We start from the raw sequence: 14,874 nt of genomic DNA, 5'->3' as shown, positions 1-14,874 counted from the left end.
TCCAAACATGCCAAACTCCTTGGTCCTTCTACTTTATGGCTATTTAATAATGCACATGATCACTTTCCAGTGGAGCCAGTTTTTTCACGCAGTCGAGCTCAAGCTGCTCCTCCGAGGGAACACCGGAAGAAACTGTACATTGCTTTGTCCCTTTTGTGAAACGTCGGTTTTCACAACTCTCCTGAAAAGTAAACAAATAACTTAACAACAACAACTCCATGACGAAAACAGATCAGATATTACAGAACAATATAAATCACTACTGTAAGTGCTAGTCAACGAACCGGAGGAGACAAAAGGTGGAGACGATATAGCAAAGACACAAACACGAACACTTCCTTTTTGAGATCCTCGAGTGTCTCCACAACAGAACGAGATAACGAATGAGGGAGAGGAGATGACTGAGAGATCTGTGACCTTAGAGGAGATCTCAAGTGCTGCTCGTCTGAGATGTGCTTGTCGCCGCGGCGTTGCTGGGCTGAACACAGTGAGATCAAAACTGTGAGGACGGGTGTTACCTGCGTGACTCTCCCCGGAGCTGCCAAGTGTAAAACACTCCTGTCTGTGGAACTTGTTTGTGCTTTCACGCCGTTTTTCTTTTACAAAAAAAAACCAAAACAGTGTCACAACACCGCTGTGCTCGTCGCCGGTACAAGTGAAAGTCACAGTGTCTCGTTGTGTTTCGTGTCCCCCGTGTGCATTGTGCGACTGCCCCCTCCCTCTTCCCCCTCCCCCCTCCGTGCCTCGCCTATTTGTACAGCAGTGGGATCTGGCTGTTGTGACAGTGGTTGCGGCTCATCTTGCTGTCGGCGGGGTAGAGGTTGGAGGAGTTGGAGAAGGAAGGCGGGAGGGAGTGATTGTCCGTGGTGGGGTAGCCGGGCGGGGGAAGCAGGGACTTGGGATCCGGCTGTGACGACGGCGGTGGGGCGTTGTGGTTCTGGTTCTGGCCTGTGGAGGGCCGGCGGCGGTTGCGTAGAGCCTGTCGCTCAGCCAACTGGTTGCGAAGCGCCGACACCCTCTCTTCTTTCTACAGACACAGCGAGAGGAGAAGTTACTGTACAGCTGTCACGTCTAAATGAAAATAAATGTCAGGGCAACACTTTATGTGTTAACCCCCTTTTTACATATTAGAAGTCATTACATCAGAAATGTATTAGACAATCGTCAATTAGTCATTCAGGAGAAAATTAATTACCCTATTAACCCGAACTGTTTTGATTGTCAGCTTTCTAAATGAGAAGTTTTCGGCCTTTTCCTGGCAAATATCACAGTGAATGAAATATATTTGGGATTCCAACCATCAGATATCATAGAAAGTGAGATTTCCACGTCCCTTTTGATTACAACGTTGGTCCCGGTGCTGTATAGATACTGTAAAACTATAACTACTATAAACTACTTTAAACTGCCCTCAGCCGTTAACCCTGCTCAGGCAAGTGTGAGCTGACCAATAAAATCAGACCGGGCTCATCGAGTGGCACAGAGGATGAATAGAGGTGCTGCAGGAATGGGCCGTTTGAAAAAAACAATCTGCTTTATGAACATTAAAGAACATTATGATTGACTAGTAGATACCTAAAATTAAAGCATGAACCTGAAAAAGAGCAGGAGGGAAACTATGGTGATCAGTTTTCACAATGATTTGACATTTTGTAGACTAATCATAGAAAAAATCAGAAGCGTAATTGATAATGTAACAGCGCACATAAATGTTTTTGTTTTTTTTTTTTTTTTTTTTTACAAACTGCATTGTAGTTGTGAGCTGATATATGTGCTTATTGTTTATCGGTCTACAACTGTTACTCCTCCTGTGAGGCCGGTGTATAAATAGATAACAGGTATGAAAACTCTTTCATCTCTTTAAAAGTGAAACTCCTAAACGCAGGACAGAAGGAGGCCGTGAAATGACGAGCTGTGCTGCATTTATGTCTGCACCTGTCTGTTAATTCATCATGATGTATGTATGTATGTACAGGCAGTTTTCTGTGTATACTTGAATTAGAGCTGCAACCATTAGTTATTAACCGATTTGTCAATCAAAAGTAAATAGTAAATGTGTCGCTAATTTGATTGAGCAAAAACGTTGATCATTTTAAAGCTTCAAGTTCCAGCTTCTGATTTTCTTTGTCATTCATGTTAATAAATGAAGACGCTTTGGGTTTTGGGCTTTTGGTTGGACAAAAGAAGCAATTAGCTTATATACATAAAAAAATGTAATGTAATATTGTTTTTTTTTTTTTTACATTTATAGACTAAATTCAATTAATCATATTATCAGTCATATAGTTGTCAGTTGCAGCCCTAACTTAAATGTGCACTACTTATCTATTAAATATGAAATATTCCTCAGCACAAATAAAGTAATCTTGAAACTTGATAATTAATGACAACATGGTACGACAACAATAGCTGTACTAATATAAAATGTCTTAATAGGAGGATTTAAAATTGAATAGCTGTGTCTTTGTATCTGCTTAACGCTTCATTAGTGTGGTACAAACCCTTTATCAAATCAAAGCTTTATATTGTGCTTAGAAATTAAAGTGTTACCAAACTAATATGATAATATGTGCGATCCAACTTCACAGTGTCTAAAAAGTCTTTTAAAAAAAATCACAACTGTTTTCACACTGAAATAATTTGTTTGAGTCTGAGGTCTTCCTGCCTCTGCTCACTCCACTCTCCTTTCACACTGCTGTTTCAATGTTTGAGTGGAAACCGAGGCAGAGCTATCCTAATAAGCTGCAAAAGAAGTAAAAAGGAAGTTTGAAATTTAAAAAAAAGCAAGCGTCCCTCTTCCTCTTCCCTTGGAGGAAGAAAACATTGCATTGCACCCCTTTTCATACGCGACCAATCTGGTAATGAGTAGATGCCGGTCTGTAAACGATGGCACATCCACTGACTTCCTGCCGAGGATAACAGCTGCATGGAGTCATTCACCGATTGAGAGCAGAAGGAACTTCTTTAGCACAAATAAGCACGGGCAAAAGAGAACCAACCCCCACCCTCCCGTTCAACAGCCATCTCAACACATCGATGAATAAATGCCCAGAACGGCTGGAGCTCCGATCTCCTTTATGTTTAGATCAGTCAGAGGGGGAACAATAATCTCTTCTGATATTCTAAAGTGTATTAACTTTGCACATACCTCACATAAGTTACGTAAAACATCAACCTAATTTTGCACAGGAAAAAAATACAACATTCTGATCCCTTTACTATCCCTTTATGATGTGATGAGTGATGAATAAAGAGGGATGCGTCATGACCCCTCTTCCATATCTGTCAGTGTGAAATGAGGTTAAAATATCAAAGGAAACCTGCGGGATAACATTCACTTAATAAAAGAAATAATTGCAGCGTTGAATGTTATTTTTATTCTCTGTTTTCTCACATTACGCGGCATTAACTGTTGCGAATTATGTACAACTGAATCGCACTCACACACGCACAGAAAAGCAGCAAGAACACGCTGTATGTTAACTAAAAAAAAAAAGAATGCTTAAAATAACATGTAGATATGAATTATACAACTCCTGCCTCCAGGATGAATTTAAATGCTATCTAACACAGAAGTGTACCTCATGGGTATTTAAATGTGCATGTTGAGTAATGACACTAATGTGTCTGCGTGTGTTTAATGTAATGTCTGTAATGTTTTTCACCTCCTGGATGATCTTCTGCAGCTCCCTGTTCTCCCGCTCCAGCTGCCTGGATTTCTCCTCGTCGTTGTTGTTGGTGGACGAGCCGGTCTTCAGAGTGTCCTGCTGCTCCGACTGCCACTCACCGCGGGTGATCAGGCGCCGCATCTGGACCGGAGAGTTAATAAAGAATAAAAATCAGGCCTGGGAGTGCAGCGTGCCGGATGAATAATGCATCTATTGAGAACATATTTTTAATATTTGCAGTCCTGTAAGCCTAAATCTCTGGCACTTGTCTGGAGGCTTAAAGATGATCACTGCATGGAGCCATTTTTAAGGGGCTGATGCTTTCAGTTCTTTTTCTTATTCCGGTGACATCTGAGTGCTCACTGCTGTGCGGTTTTCTGCAGTGTGCTCCCAGAAATAGCCAGACAATCAAACAATGGTGACAATATTGTGATGTTTTTTTGTCTGAGTTTCAGTTGATGAAGTTAGAGCTTCTGTAGGTGGCACTCTTCCCTCTGTCTGCAGCAGCGCTCGTGTGCACTACCCAGCTCTATTTAGTCCAAACAAATCATAATAGCTGCTGCCAGACATGTAAATGTCTCCCTTTATTCGTGCCAGAGGATTATTTTTTTTCCAACACCAACTGTTTACAGCAGCTACACATCTAGAAAGCTCATTATATTAAAGCAACTTTCAGTATGGAAACTTTAAAGACTGTCACCGTGCATTGCATGCGCATTTCAGAAGTTAGTTCTAATGCTGGACTGCCTTCTTAAAGGCACTGAGGCCAGTACGTTTGACCTTTACTGCGTTACAAGTACACTTTTCAGTGTGTGCAGTGTGCAACGAGTCGGAGCACCTTGGGTACAAAAAGCACCACCAGCGTGATGTAGGCAGAGAAGACGATTGCTAGAGAGGCAAAGGCAAAGGAGGCGTCCTGCTGCGAAGTCAGGATCATAGTCACCGGAGCAGTGATCAGGCACAACACCTGCATGAAGAGAGAGGCCGAAACAGAGGGAGAAAGAAAGAGAGAGGACGGAAGAGGAGAAGTGAGGTTTAAAATAAAGAGAAAGACGGAGGCAGGAGGTGGAGGAGGAGGAGGAGGTGGAGCGTGCGAGCGAGAGCATGAGAGGGGAGGAAAATCACATCCATAAAAGCATTAGGCATCTGTTTATCATTCCGGGGAGGGCTCCCATGTGAAAACAGCATTAAAAAGTCATGACTGAAGTGGCAACAGCGCGCTGACAATCACCACATTGTCATCTCATCAGGGCCTGCAGCTCCCAGCTTGGCAAAGAGGAAGGAGGTCCCTTTACAGACACCATTAACTATTAACACCGCCATAAAACTGAAATGTGTATATCATAACATAAAATAATCACATTAGACTTGTCTCACATTATGGACCCATGTGATGAAATGAGCGTGCAAGCCGCATTTAATGCTCTCATAAATAACCATGAATGATGATCAATGATAAATCCTCTCCGTGACGGAGGAGGCGAGATCAATCCATTTACTAATTACATATCCACAAAGTATAAGCTGATAAATGTTTGGATGCTCATTAAGATGCTTCCTCTTTTATTCATTAGCGGCGATGCGGGCGAGGACAGCAACTTCTGGCAAAATGACTGTTGAAGTCTGAAAGAGGGGAAGAAATGTTCCCTGCCTTCCATCCAAACAGAAAACGTGAAGTGACAGAAGCCACTTTTCACAGACATTTTACATCAATTACAAAGTTACCCCGTGTCAAGAATATGAGGAAATGCCATCGACTATTTGTCTGAAGTGGCTGAAGTGAACATAATGGCAGCTATTTTCATGTAAAGTGCATCCTAGGTGCCTCCGTTTGAGATGATTCACTTGCTATCAACAGTGGCTGACAAATGTGTGCGGCTGACGGCAGCGTTTACCACTGTACTTTAGTGCCTAAATGGGTACATTTTAAACCCATTCCTGCCACAGGGCAAGGTAACAGCTCCACACAAAGTGTTTTGTTTGCTATCTCCACGCACAGATTTCCCCCCATATTTATGCTTCAACACTAAAGCTAAAGCACAGAGCACTCACGCAGGTGAGCTAGAGTTGTGCGAGACTGCAGCACAATAAAAGTTTGCGATGCAGCCATTCGTATTTTATAGATTTTTATTTAACGTTTATTCCACCAGGAAGTCCCTGCGAGAGGGAGTTTTCATTCTACAAAAGCGAGCTGAGATACGACGGTGGGTATCGTTGCACCACAGGCGCAATAAGCATCAAAACGTATGATTCGTACAAAACAGCAGCTTCTGTTTGTAGTTTACTGATTTGGACAGAAATGCGTAAAGGGATGTGCATTTTAAAGGAACGAAATCTCGGGACGCACTTGTAGAAAAGCTTGAATATTTTATATAGAAGTGTGTTTCTGTGTCTCGTAACGCTGCGACTGAGCGTTATACCAACATGTGCTTTTAAGTATATTATACTAGATCATCAATTTATGATGTGCAGCACATCCAAGAGAGATATGTAAGAGGTGGTAAAGACACAATTCATATTCTCACGCACCCACATTGGACTGTTGTTGCATGTTTTTTTTAATGATTGACGCAAAACGGTTAATCTACAAATAATATCATTATCACACTGGAAGTATTTCAATGTGATTTTCTGTCACGTTTTGCTAGTTTTCAACTCAAATAAAGAAAATGGACCACAGAGGTATTAAGGGAGCTTCAAGTTATGACCAGGAACTCCATTAACTTTCATAAAAATGCAAAGAGTATCCCCTTGAGAATGCAGCTTTAAGCCGCTGCAGCTGAAATGTCTTGACACGCTGGTCAGCTGCCTGGTTTGCTCTGAAATGAGCAGAAAAGTGTCTTCTGGAAGCCAGAAATCTCCACACCAGGCAAATGAATCACTGAGGCACTGGCACTGATTAACCCCCCACAACAGATATACTACACCAGTTTTGCGCTATGGAGCAATAAAAAATCCGTATTGCCACTCGAATGTTTCTCAGCGCGCTACACTGGAGAAAAGGTTGTTGCAGAAAAAAGCAAAACGGCAGAAAGCAGACAGCAGAACCCAGAAGCAGGAGTTCACGCATGACCGTTTCTTTTTTTGGACTCACAGCAACGTTGTAAATAGCCATCCCAACGGCTCGGTGGTCATTGATCTTTTCTGTGGAGACAGACTTGGTCTCGTAAGCCAAGAATATGCCCAGCAGCAGCAGCAGACCCTTGTAGCCGTAGACCACACCTACAGGAAGAGGGAAACAGTGAGAGAAGGCAGGTAAAAAGAGTGAATGAGTGAGTGTGCAGCCATGGAAATGAATATTATATGATGTGTGTGTAACGCACATGGTGCAGTTATTCAAATAATGCAGTCTGCTTAAAGAGTCACATGGAAACAATGGACACAAAGCCCTGAACGCTAGAGGTCGGTCATGATTTTAGCTCAAACCTTCATCACCCACTGCTACAGTCCAGAGTCCATTTTGTCTCGTAACGTGAATTTTCAAAACAAATAGAATAATAAACGCAATGGACTTTTCTTTTTTGTAATTGGATGACAGATTAAAACATAAACGCAAAAATGGAATTGGTGTGCGAAGGCCTTTAGTCGTGTTACCAACCAAAGAAACACAATCTCTCAGAAGTTCAACAAGTGTCACACTAAATCGGCGCAGTGCAACTTTAATTTTATGCTTTTGTCAAATTCTGGGATCGTGTCAATGGCTAAACATGGCTCCTGCTTGCTGCTAGCGAAGAGAGCAACAGCTCAATATAACCACCGAGGGAGTGAGCGAGTGTGTGCAGAGGTAGAAAATCAAAAATGCAGATACAATAGATGTTTGAATATGTTGAAAGAGAGACAGAGCCGGGCTGACTGACAGAGAAAAGAGAACATAACCGTGAAAGAGAAAGAGAGAGAGAGAGCGAGCAGGGAGGAAAAAGAGAATCTGTGACTGAGTGAGTTCGACACTTCTTCAGACTGTCCATTGTTTCTTTATACCGCCTGATATTAAAGCACCATCTTTTCTTCTCGGAGAAAGGAAATGCTATGGGGCAATGGCCCAGTTTGTGACCCACATTATTTGAATTTCAGCACCATTATACTTTCATAAGAGCTGCCACACTAAGAAAGACAGCAGAGAGACGAACGGGGAGAGAGCGACAGAGAGAGAGAGAGACAGAGAGAGAGAGAGAAGGTCTGCGTGGGCCGACAAAAAAGAGAAGCAAAGAGGGAAAAAAGAGAAGAGAGAGAGAGAAAAGAGGAATCAAACGAGGGAGGAGGCTGTGATATGAGACCTGTTTAATTCAGAGTGAGTGGCAGTGACGTGCCTGCACACGCATATGTGTCTGCATATGTCCATGTGAGTGACAGAGACATTAAAAAAAACACAGCAGGGCAGAGAGTGATAAAGAGACAGACTGAGATATGTGAGAAGAAGAAAAAGAAGCAGAAGAAGAGGAAGAGGAAGAAGAAGAAGAAAAAGAAGAAGAAGAAGAAGAAGAAGAAGAAGAAGAAGAAGAAGAAGAAGAAGAAGAAGAGAGGTCTGATACCGAGCCACGTGTTCATCTTCTCTGAGCTGCAGTGCTCCAACAAGGGCTGAATCAGGACATCCAAATCTTCTTTCGGGGCCTCCTTAGTGAACTTCTGCTCACATGGCAGACGGATGAAGAGGGGAGAGGAACAAGGGGGATGAAGAGATGGAGGGAAAAAAGAGAGAGAGAGAGAGAGGAGGGGAAGATAATAAGAAACGATGAGACAGCAGCGGAATGGAGAAGGAGGCAAAAATGCACAGTAAGCAAAAGCCCCAGAGACTGCACGCTTGAGCCCCACGGGTACACAGGCCTTCCTGTTAGTCAGATATAGATGGCTGAATTAAAAGAGTATCAGATATCCAATAAATATGAAAAATGGCTATTTAGAAATTCCATATAAGCTCTGACTGCAGTTAAAGTCAATGCTGCTCAGATTGGGGCTGACGATGATGTACGGCTCTTATTCCAGCGGAGATTTAACGTCCTTAATGAGGACGGTTTAGAGAACAGCTTAATGAGCGGGTGACATGCAAATCAGATGCACTGTTTGGTGTCTTATCCAGCTTCTGATAGTGTTTAAACAGTAGAACAGTATCAAGTATAGTACTCATGCACAGGGAAACACAATCATCGTAAGTCGCTTTGGACGGATTAATCCAACAAAGACATGAAATTAATGCGATGATGAGGTAATATTAAAGAGACCCTGAGGAGATTTGAGCACTGGTGGTGCTGTGCAGCAATACTCTGATGAGTGGGTGCCTGTTTTGTTTTCTATCTAATGTTTTACCAGCACAAGCATGAGGATACACATGCACATTGAAAGGGATGACGCATGTTATTGTTAGCATTCAGATCAGGGGCGGTAATGTAAATAAACACTGCAATTTTCAGATCTTTAAAGTGGCTACTTATCAATATGTCATGTCAAAAAAAGACCAGGTGATGGTCGTCATCTGTTTCTGCAGTTCCCATCAGCCCGACGGAGCATTTTAGCATCTTTCAGCTAAGTGTTTTGCTTTTCATCACTGTCCGTTTTTTGTTTGCAGCTGTTTTCTGCTGAAAAAATCTCTAAAAATTAAATTTAGTGCTCAGCACTAAACAGCTGTGAACATAGCGGAGCATTTAGCAGCTCTCAGGATGACAGAAATATCTGTTTTTGTAATCTCTGGAGTGTTTTTTTCATTTTCTGGAGGCATTTTTGCTTCAGAACACAGATATGTGTGATCGGTGTGTTTCTCAATGCATCTCCCATAGACTTCAATACATCCGTCACAACATTCCAGCACCAAATCAAGAATTAGTTACGTAGTGACCCTTCCTTGTTTTTTAGGTTCCTTGGTGCGGAGCAGATTATGTCCCATGGGTCTAAGGGATCTCCTCTTTTTGGAAACAACTGCACATGAAGGCCGATGAGAGCAGCTCTGTCAGAACCAGACTGTGGCACACAGTTGGTGATTATATATCCAGAAGTGAGCGTGCGAGTCCCCTGCGTCAGTGTTAATATTGAAAATATTGATCAATGCAGGTTTAATGAAGTTAAACATAGAGGAGGAGAGGAGCTCGTTCAACTTGTTTATTTAGCTGCTTGATGAATGTTGAATTTTGTTTGCAGAAAATGCCTCCGGGCACCTTTAACAGTGATTGTGGTAGTCACACTATAACACAAACACTAACACATAGATAAATATAATTATCCAAGTCATAAATGTCACAGCTACACTGTTACACTGCCGTTCAGCAATGACATGATATTTATTCTTGTCTGCGATGGTGCTCTTTGAGCGTAAGATGAATCAAAATGAGAGAACATTGCTACAAACGAGGCCCGGTGTCTCATTACTGCGTTATTGACTGATGACAGTGGCTGCACGTTCTGCGCCGATGGGCGATGACACACAAATTATCTCATCTGTCTTTCGCACTCTACCTCAACCGTAATGTGCAGAGGATCCACAATCTGCCAGATCATGAGTGACAGGAAGTCGATAGCCAGCAGCACTCCAACTGTTGCGTAGAGTTTCCATGGCTCCAAGTGTTGCTGTGTGAGTTTGAGCAAAGACACACACACACACACACACACAGACACACACAATAGTCATCAGTATCCAAGGGCATCACGAGCTGGTCCACAAACAAAGACAAACAACCGGGACGAATAATACGACAGGCGTCCTTGTGATTTCTGCATGACTGGGCGCGAATTGTCTTTCTGAATGTGTGTCTTCAAGTGTGTGTGTCCGTCTCCAAGTGTATTTTAGGAGCAGTGGCAGTTTGCTTGTGTGGGTGTGTGTGTGTGTGTGTGCGTGCGCACGCGCGCGCATGTGTGTGTGTATGTTTGTGCGTCTGCAGGCGACTCACAGAGAGCCGCTATATTTGTGCTGCCACCTGAAATCATCGTTTACACACACCGAGATGACACTGCCTTTGTGTGGACGGTTTCCCGAAGCGGCTGATATCAACTTTATTGTTCTTAACTTGAGCCATAATGGAAGTAATACAGCCGTAACCGAAAAACAAGCGACCGAAATGAGCTCCCCCACCGAGCTCCCCCTCGCCCTCTTTTTCCACACACATTTCTCCGTTTTTTTATTTGACCACGCTTTGTCCCAGAACCTCCGACGTAGTAGCGGCCATTCAAGCGTGGAATAACTAAAACTGAAAAATATAATAAAGAAGAAAACGCATTACACAGTCCCGAGCGCCTCTCCACTTGAGTTGCATGAAAATAAATGATTTGAAAGGCGCTCATTCACCCCTCGATTTTGTGAAAGTTTCTTTAAATACTCACGCTACAGCTCTCTGGCAAAATGCCCTTCTGTGGACACGAAGAGAGTTGAAAGTCATCCTGATTCGTCGTGCTTTGGCTCAAATAATAAAGCCCCCGAAGGTTGGATTTCTGCATAGAACTTTAATACTCATCCATATTCATAAATATTCCATAAATGGCTTAATCTCTTATTCTTCTGATTAGGTCTTAGAAATTCCCACTACACATCGCAGACTGGCAGTATCTAGCTGGCTCCAGGATACACTATCTTCAAGGGTAAGCACACACACACACACACCCTCACATATAAACACACACACACGCCCTACGCTCGCACACACCCACATGCAAATAAAGCTGATGACGGGAGGTATCAGGGGCCCCGGTCCAAAACCTGCGTCTGCATGTTTCCGCGCATTAATGTTGTGGAGGTGCACATGTGCTTCATGTGTGCATGTGTAAAAAGTACAGTATCTGTGTCAGTGTGTGTCCAATACCCTTAACGCCACCGCCGCAGTGAATGATGCCAAGCTGGCCTCTTAGAAGCTTATGTGACTGGGAAGCCTGCAAAGTTTTTTTAACCGAACTTTTTTTTATCAGCCGCCGCCACACATGCTGCGTGGCCTGGCCCCCCTCTCCCATCTTTTCTCTACTCTCCCGAGACAGCTGAGAGGCTTATCCCTTCCCTCCCTCCCTACCACGCTTCCTTCTTTCCTACCTTCTTCTTCTCCTTCTTTTCGTCCTTCTTCGTGAAGAGGGTGTGGACCCACCAGATCTTGGTGAACATGCTGCCGTACGCCAGGCTGAAGCCGAGGCCGAGGAGCCACAGGCGGAACTGAAGGAGGAGGAGGAGGAGGAGGAGGAGGAGAGGAGAGGAGAGGAGAGGAGAGGAGAGGAGAGGAGAGGAGAGGAGAGGAGAGGAGAGGCAGGTTATAAAATCTCTATCATTTTTGTGGGTTTTATGTTTGTTAGGTGAGGACGGAGTCATATTTCTAAAAAATCAGCATGTTGCGGCCGAAGAACTCTAAAAAATACATTTTAAAGAAATCATTCTCAATGCTGTTGATCATCCAGTCGACATTACATGAACAACGCAAACTGTTCTGTGTGTCAGTGTCGACTCTCTGGACCGGAGTTTCTTTGGGTTTGGTATCAGCAGTGGGAAATAAATCGAAAATATAATTATCCAACATGCTGAAGAAACCCGGTGCACGGCGTCTCTCTCTCTCTCCTGGATGCAGCTGCAACAGGGCAAACCATAGTGGACAAAGAAACATCAGTATTCCAGCACACATTTTATAAATGGCTAAACCCGTAAACCAGTAAAGCGCAAATTAATCTGACAAAGCAACAAGCAAAACACGGATCTCCTTGTTGTTTTAATACAGCTGTTAATAAAACGTGTTGATGCCTTGATATCCTGGTGTGAGCTGGAATATTGATTTTTTTGTGTGCTAAAAATATGTAGATCATTTATTGAGCTAGGTTCTCGGTTAAAAAAGAGATAATTTCACCTGTACTTTTGATTAAAGCGACACTTTATGTAGATCAATCTAGCATTTAAGAAATACTGATGACATTGGTTGTTGTGTTCTGCATTAAACACATTTTACCCCCATACTGAATGTGTGTTTGTATCTTTACTACAAGGAGCTCTGTGCTTCCCTTTCCACTTGATGTTTTATTTAAATGTTTTTTTTTAAAAGAAAATACACACTGTGAATAAAAGCATAGATATCATGATGTTTTTCCTTTCCAAAGAACATGTAGAGAAGGTGGGAGGACTTTTTTCATAATAATGTCTGCAGGTGTTCGTTTTCAGACTGCATATACCCAAAAAACAAAAAAAAACACCAATGGTGTAGGGGCCGTCTGTGAGGAGCCTGCAGGATGAAAGAAAAAAAAGTCTGCAAAACACTCTGCAGATTCTTAAGCTTATTGCTCTGAATGCACAACTGAAGGTTATTCAGATGAAAATATCAACATTTCTATCAACGCCTCTCTTTGCTTTTTTTACATCTGGACTGTGGTGGACGGACGCTAAGAGTTAAAAGATTTTTTTCTGTTAGAAAATCACCTTGAAATTTTAAAAGCGGGTCGGACAGAGAGACAGTTTTGAAGTTAACCCGGTGGAAACTCTAGATAGATAGATAGATAGATAGATAGATAGATAGATAGATAGATAGATAGATGCAGATTGGAGTAGAGATGCAGCACAAAGATTGAGAGAGAATAAAACTGGACAGAAGCAACAGAAATGGAAATCTCCCTCTCGCCTCCGCAACAAAAAGGCTCAACATGGGTGACAGAGGAGCGCTCCCACTCCTCATTAGTGCTGGTATCCTATCGTCTGGGCTATTCTGGCGTCCAGCAAATCACGTCTGTGCCACCGAGCACCAAAACACGTTCAAATGCCTCATGAATTATGTCTGTGTTTAAACTTTTAGCGTGTTCCGTCCACTAAGAGCGCGTGATCAGACAGAATGGGACACACACAGGACAACAGAGGGCTTTAGTTTAGGTCCAGTCATACCGTTAATCAAATACAACAAGTCAATGTTGCTAAGAGAAATTTCAATAGGTGTAAGTTTTAACCATCACTGACCTGCAGGTGGACCGCCCAGTTCACATTCACGCCGCGCAGCCCGACATTGTTTAACCCCACAGAACCTTGTTTCAAATTCCAGATGAGATCCCGAGGTTTCAAAACGTGTCAGGCTGAATTTCACTCTAATGTGTATAAAATGATGCACAAGACTTTGATAATATTTCAATTTCATGGAACGGTGGCACCATAAAAAAAATAAAAAAAATGTTCCACGCGTTTCACTCAGTGTAAACCTCAAATAGCATTAATCAAAAGCTGGAACAAGATGAAACACAATATGTATAGAATGTGACAATCACAGTCACTGTGGAATAAGTTGACGTTCCCAACCTTTAAAGGAACAGAATATAAATGAAGTGGAACATTCAGTCATTATTCAGCCCCCTCGCTGATGGAAAGTCAGATGAAGTTTCATAGCCAAACCAAACATTTCTGGAGCTTCGCAGCAGCGTTGAAAACTTCAAAGCTTCCGAACATTTGGGTCAGCCACGACTAATTGCAACTTCAGTCGGACTTTAAGGGTTATTAAATGGAGGTAACAGGTTTACTGAAGGCCCTCAACGCACAGCAGGTAATTTTTACTACACTACGGTTCTCTCAATCGAAACAATGAAAGCCAAAGATTTTGTTTGATGATGCCGTGGAGTAGCTTGTTGTCTTCTTTCTCAAACAACCATCACTGCGATGAAAACCTGACCCGACTCCAGCAGGACTGTTCACAGAGAAGGTTATGTATTAAAGGAGACATATTGTGCTTATTTTCAGATTCATAACTTTATTTTGGGTTGCTTCTAGAATAGGCTTACATGCTTTAATGCTAAGAAAACACATCAGTTATCCCTCTCCGCCTGAAGACTTCTGTTTTAAATCATTTCTTCAGTGCACAATTAGCCGCTATACGTATAAATTACCCAAACGTATGACTCTGTGACATAGTGTGATGTCACAATGTCTCGCAATAAAAGGCGGGGCTAGTGACGAGGCGTTTCAGGAGCAGTGTTTTCTGTGGGAGACAGGAGCTTCTGTTGGTGCGGATTTTGGCCATTTTACCCTCTAGATATTACATGCACAAAAACATATACAAGTGTAACAGATCTCCTTTAAAGTTTTATTTACCTAGTGTTTAGTCACGTTCGCTGACTTCCTTCCTCACCCTTAAACGCATCATCTAATGTTTCTGCAGATGTTTTAGCGGCATGTGGCCAAATTAAACGCACCGCTATCTTAAGTAAAATTACCGATTTTATCGAGTTTGAACATTGTTGAAACATTTAAGATAATGCGCACAGCTCAAGTTAATATAACACAGGTCGTTTT

At 42.5% G+C, this 14,874-nt stretch overlaps 1 protein-coding gene across 4 annotated transcripts in view; it reads right to left on the bottom strand.

Moving 5' to 3' along the window:
- The window catches only part of gabbr1a (gamma-aminobutyric acid (GABA) B receptor, 1a), an 89,605-nt gene continuing 74,731 nt past the window's right edge, over positions 1–14,874 (bottom strand). For all 4 annotated transcript variants that reach the window (XM_037073389.1, XM_037073388.1, XM_037073390.1 and 1 more), the window contains 7 exons: positions 11,668–11,784; positions 10,110–10,220; positions 8,198–8,291; positions 6,763–6,890; positions 4,507–4,635; positions 3,666–3,809; positions 1–1,027 (listed from right to left, as the gene is read on the bottom strand). In XM_037073389.1, the coding sequence (XP_036929284.1) occupies positions 749–1,027; positions 3,666–3,809; positions 4,507–4,635; positions 6,763–6,890; positions 8,198–8,291; positions 10,110–10,220; positions 11,668–11,784 (1,002 nt within the window). In that variant the 3' untranslated portion in view covers positions 1–748. The remainder of the gene's footprint in view (positions 1,028–3,665; positions 3,810–4,506; positions 4,636–6,762; positions 6,891–8,197; positions 8,292–10,109; positions 10,221–11,667; positions 11,785–14,874) is intronic.

This window comes from Acanthopagrus latus, chromosome 17, assembly GCF_904848185.1.
Source record: "Acanthopagrus latus isolate v.2019 chromosome 17, fAcaLat1.1, whole genome shotgun sequence".
Lineage (NCBI taxonomy): Eukaryota > Metazoa > Chordata > Actinopteri > Spariformes > Sparidae > Acanthopagrus > Acanthopagrus latus.
This window is presented reverse-complemented; position numbering and strand designations above follow the sequence as displayed.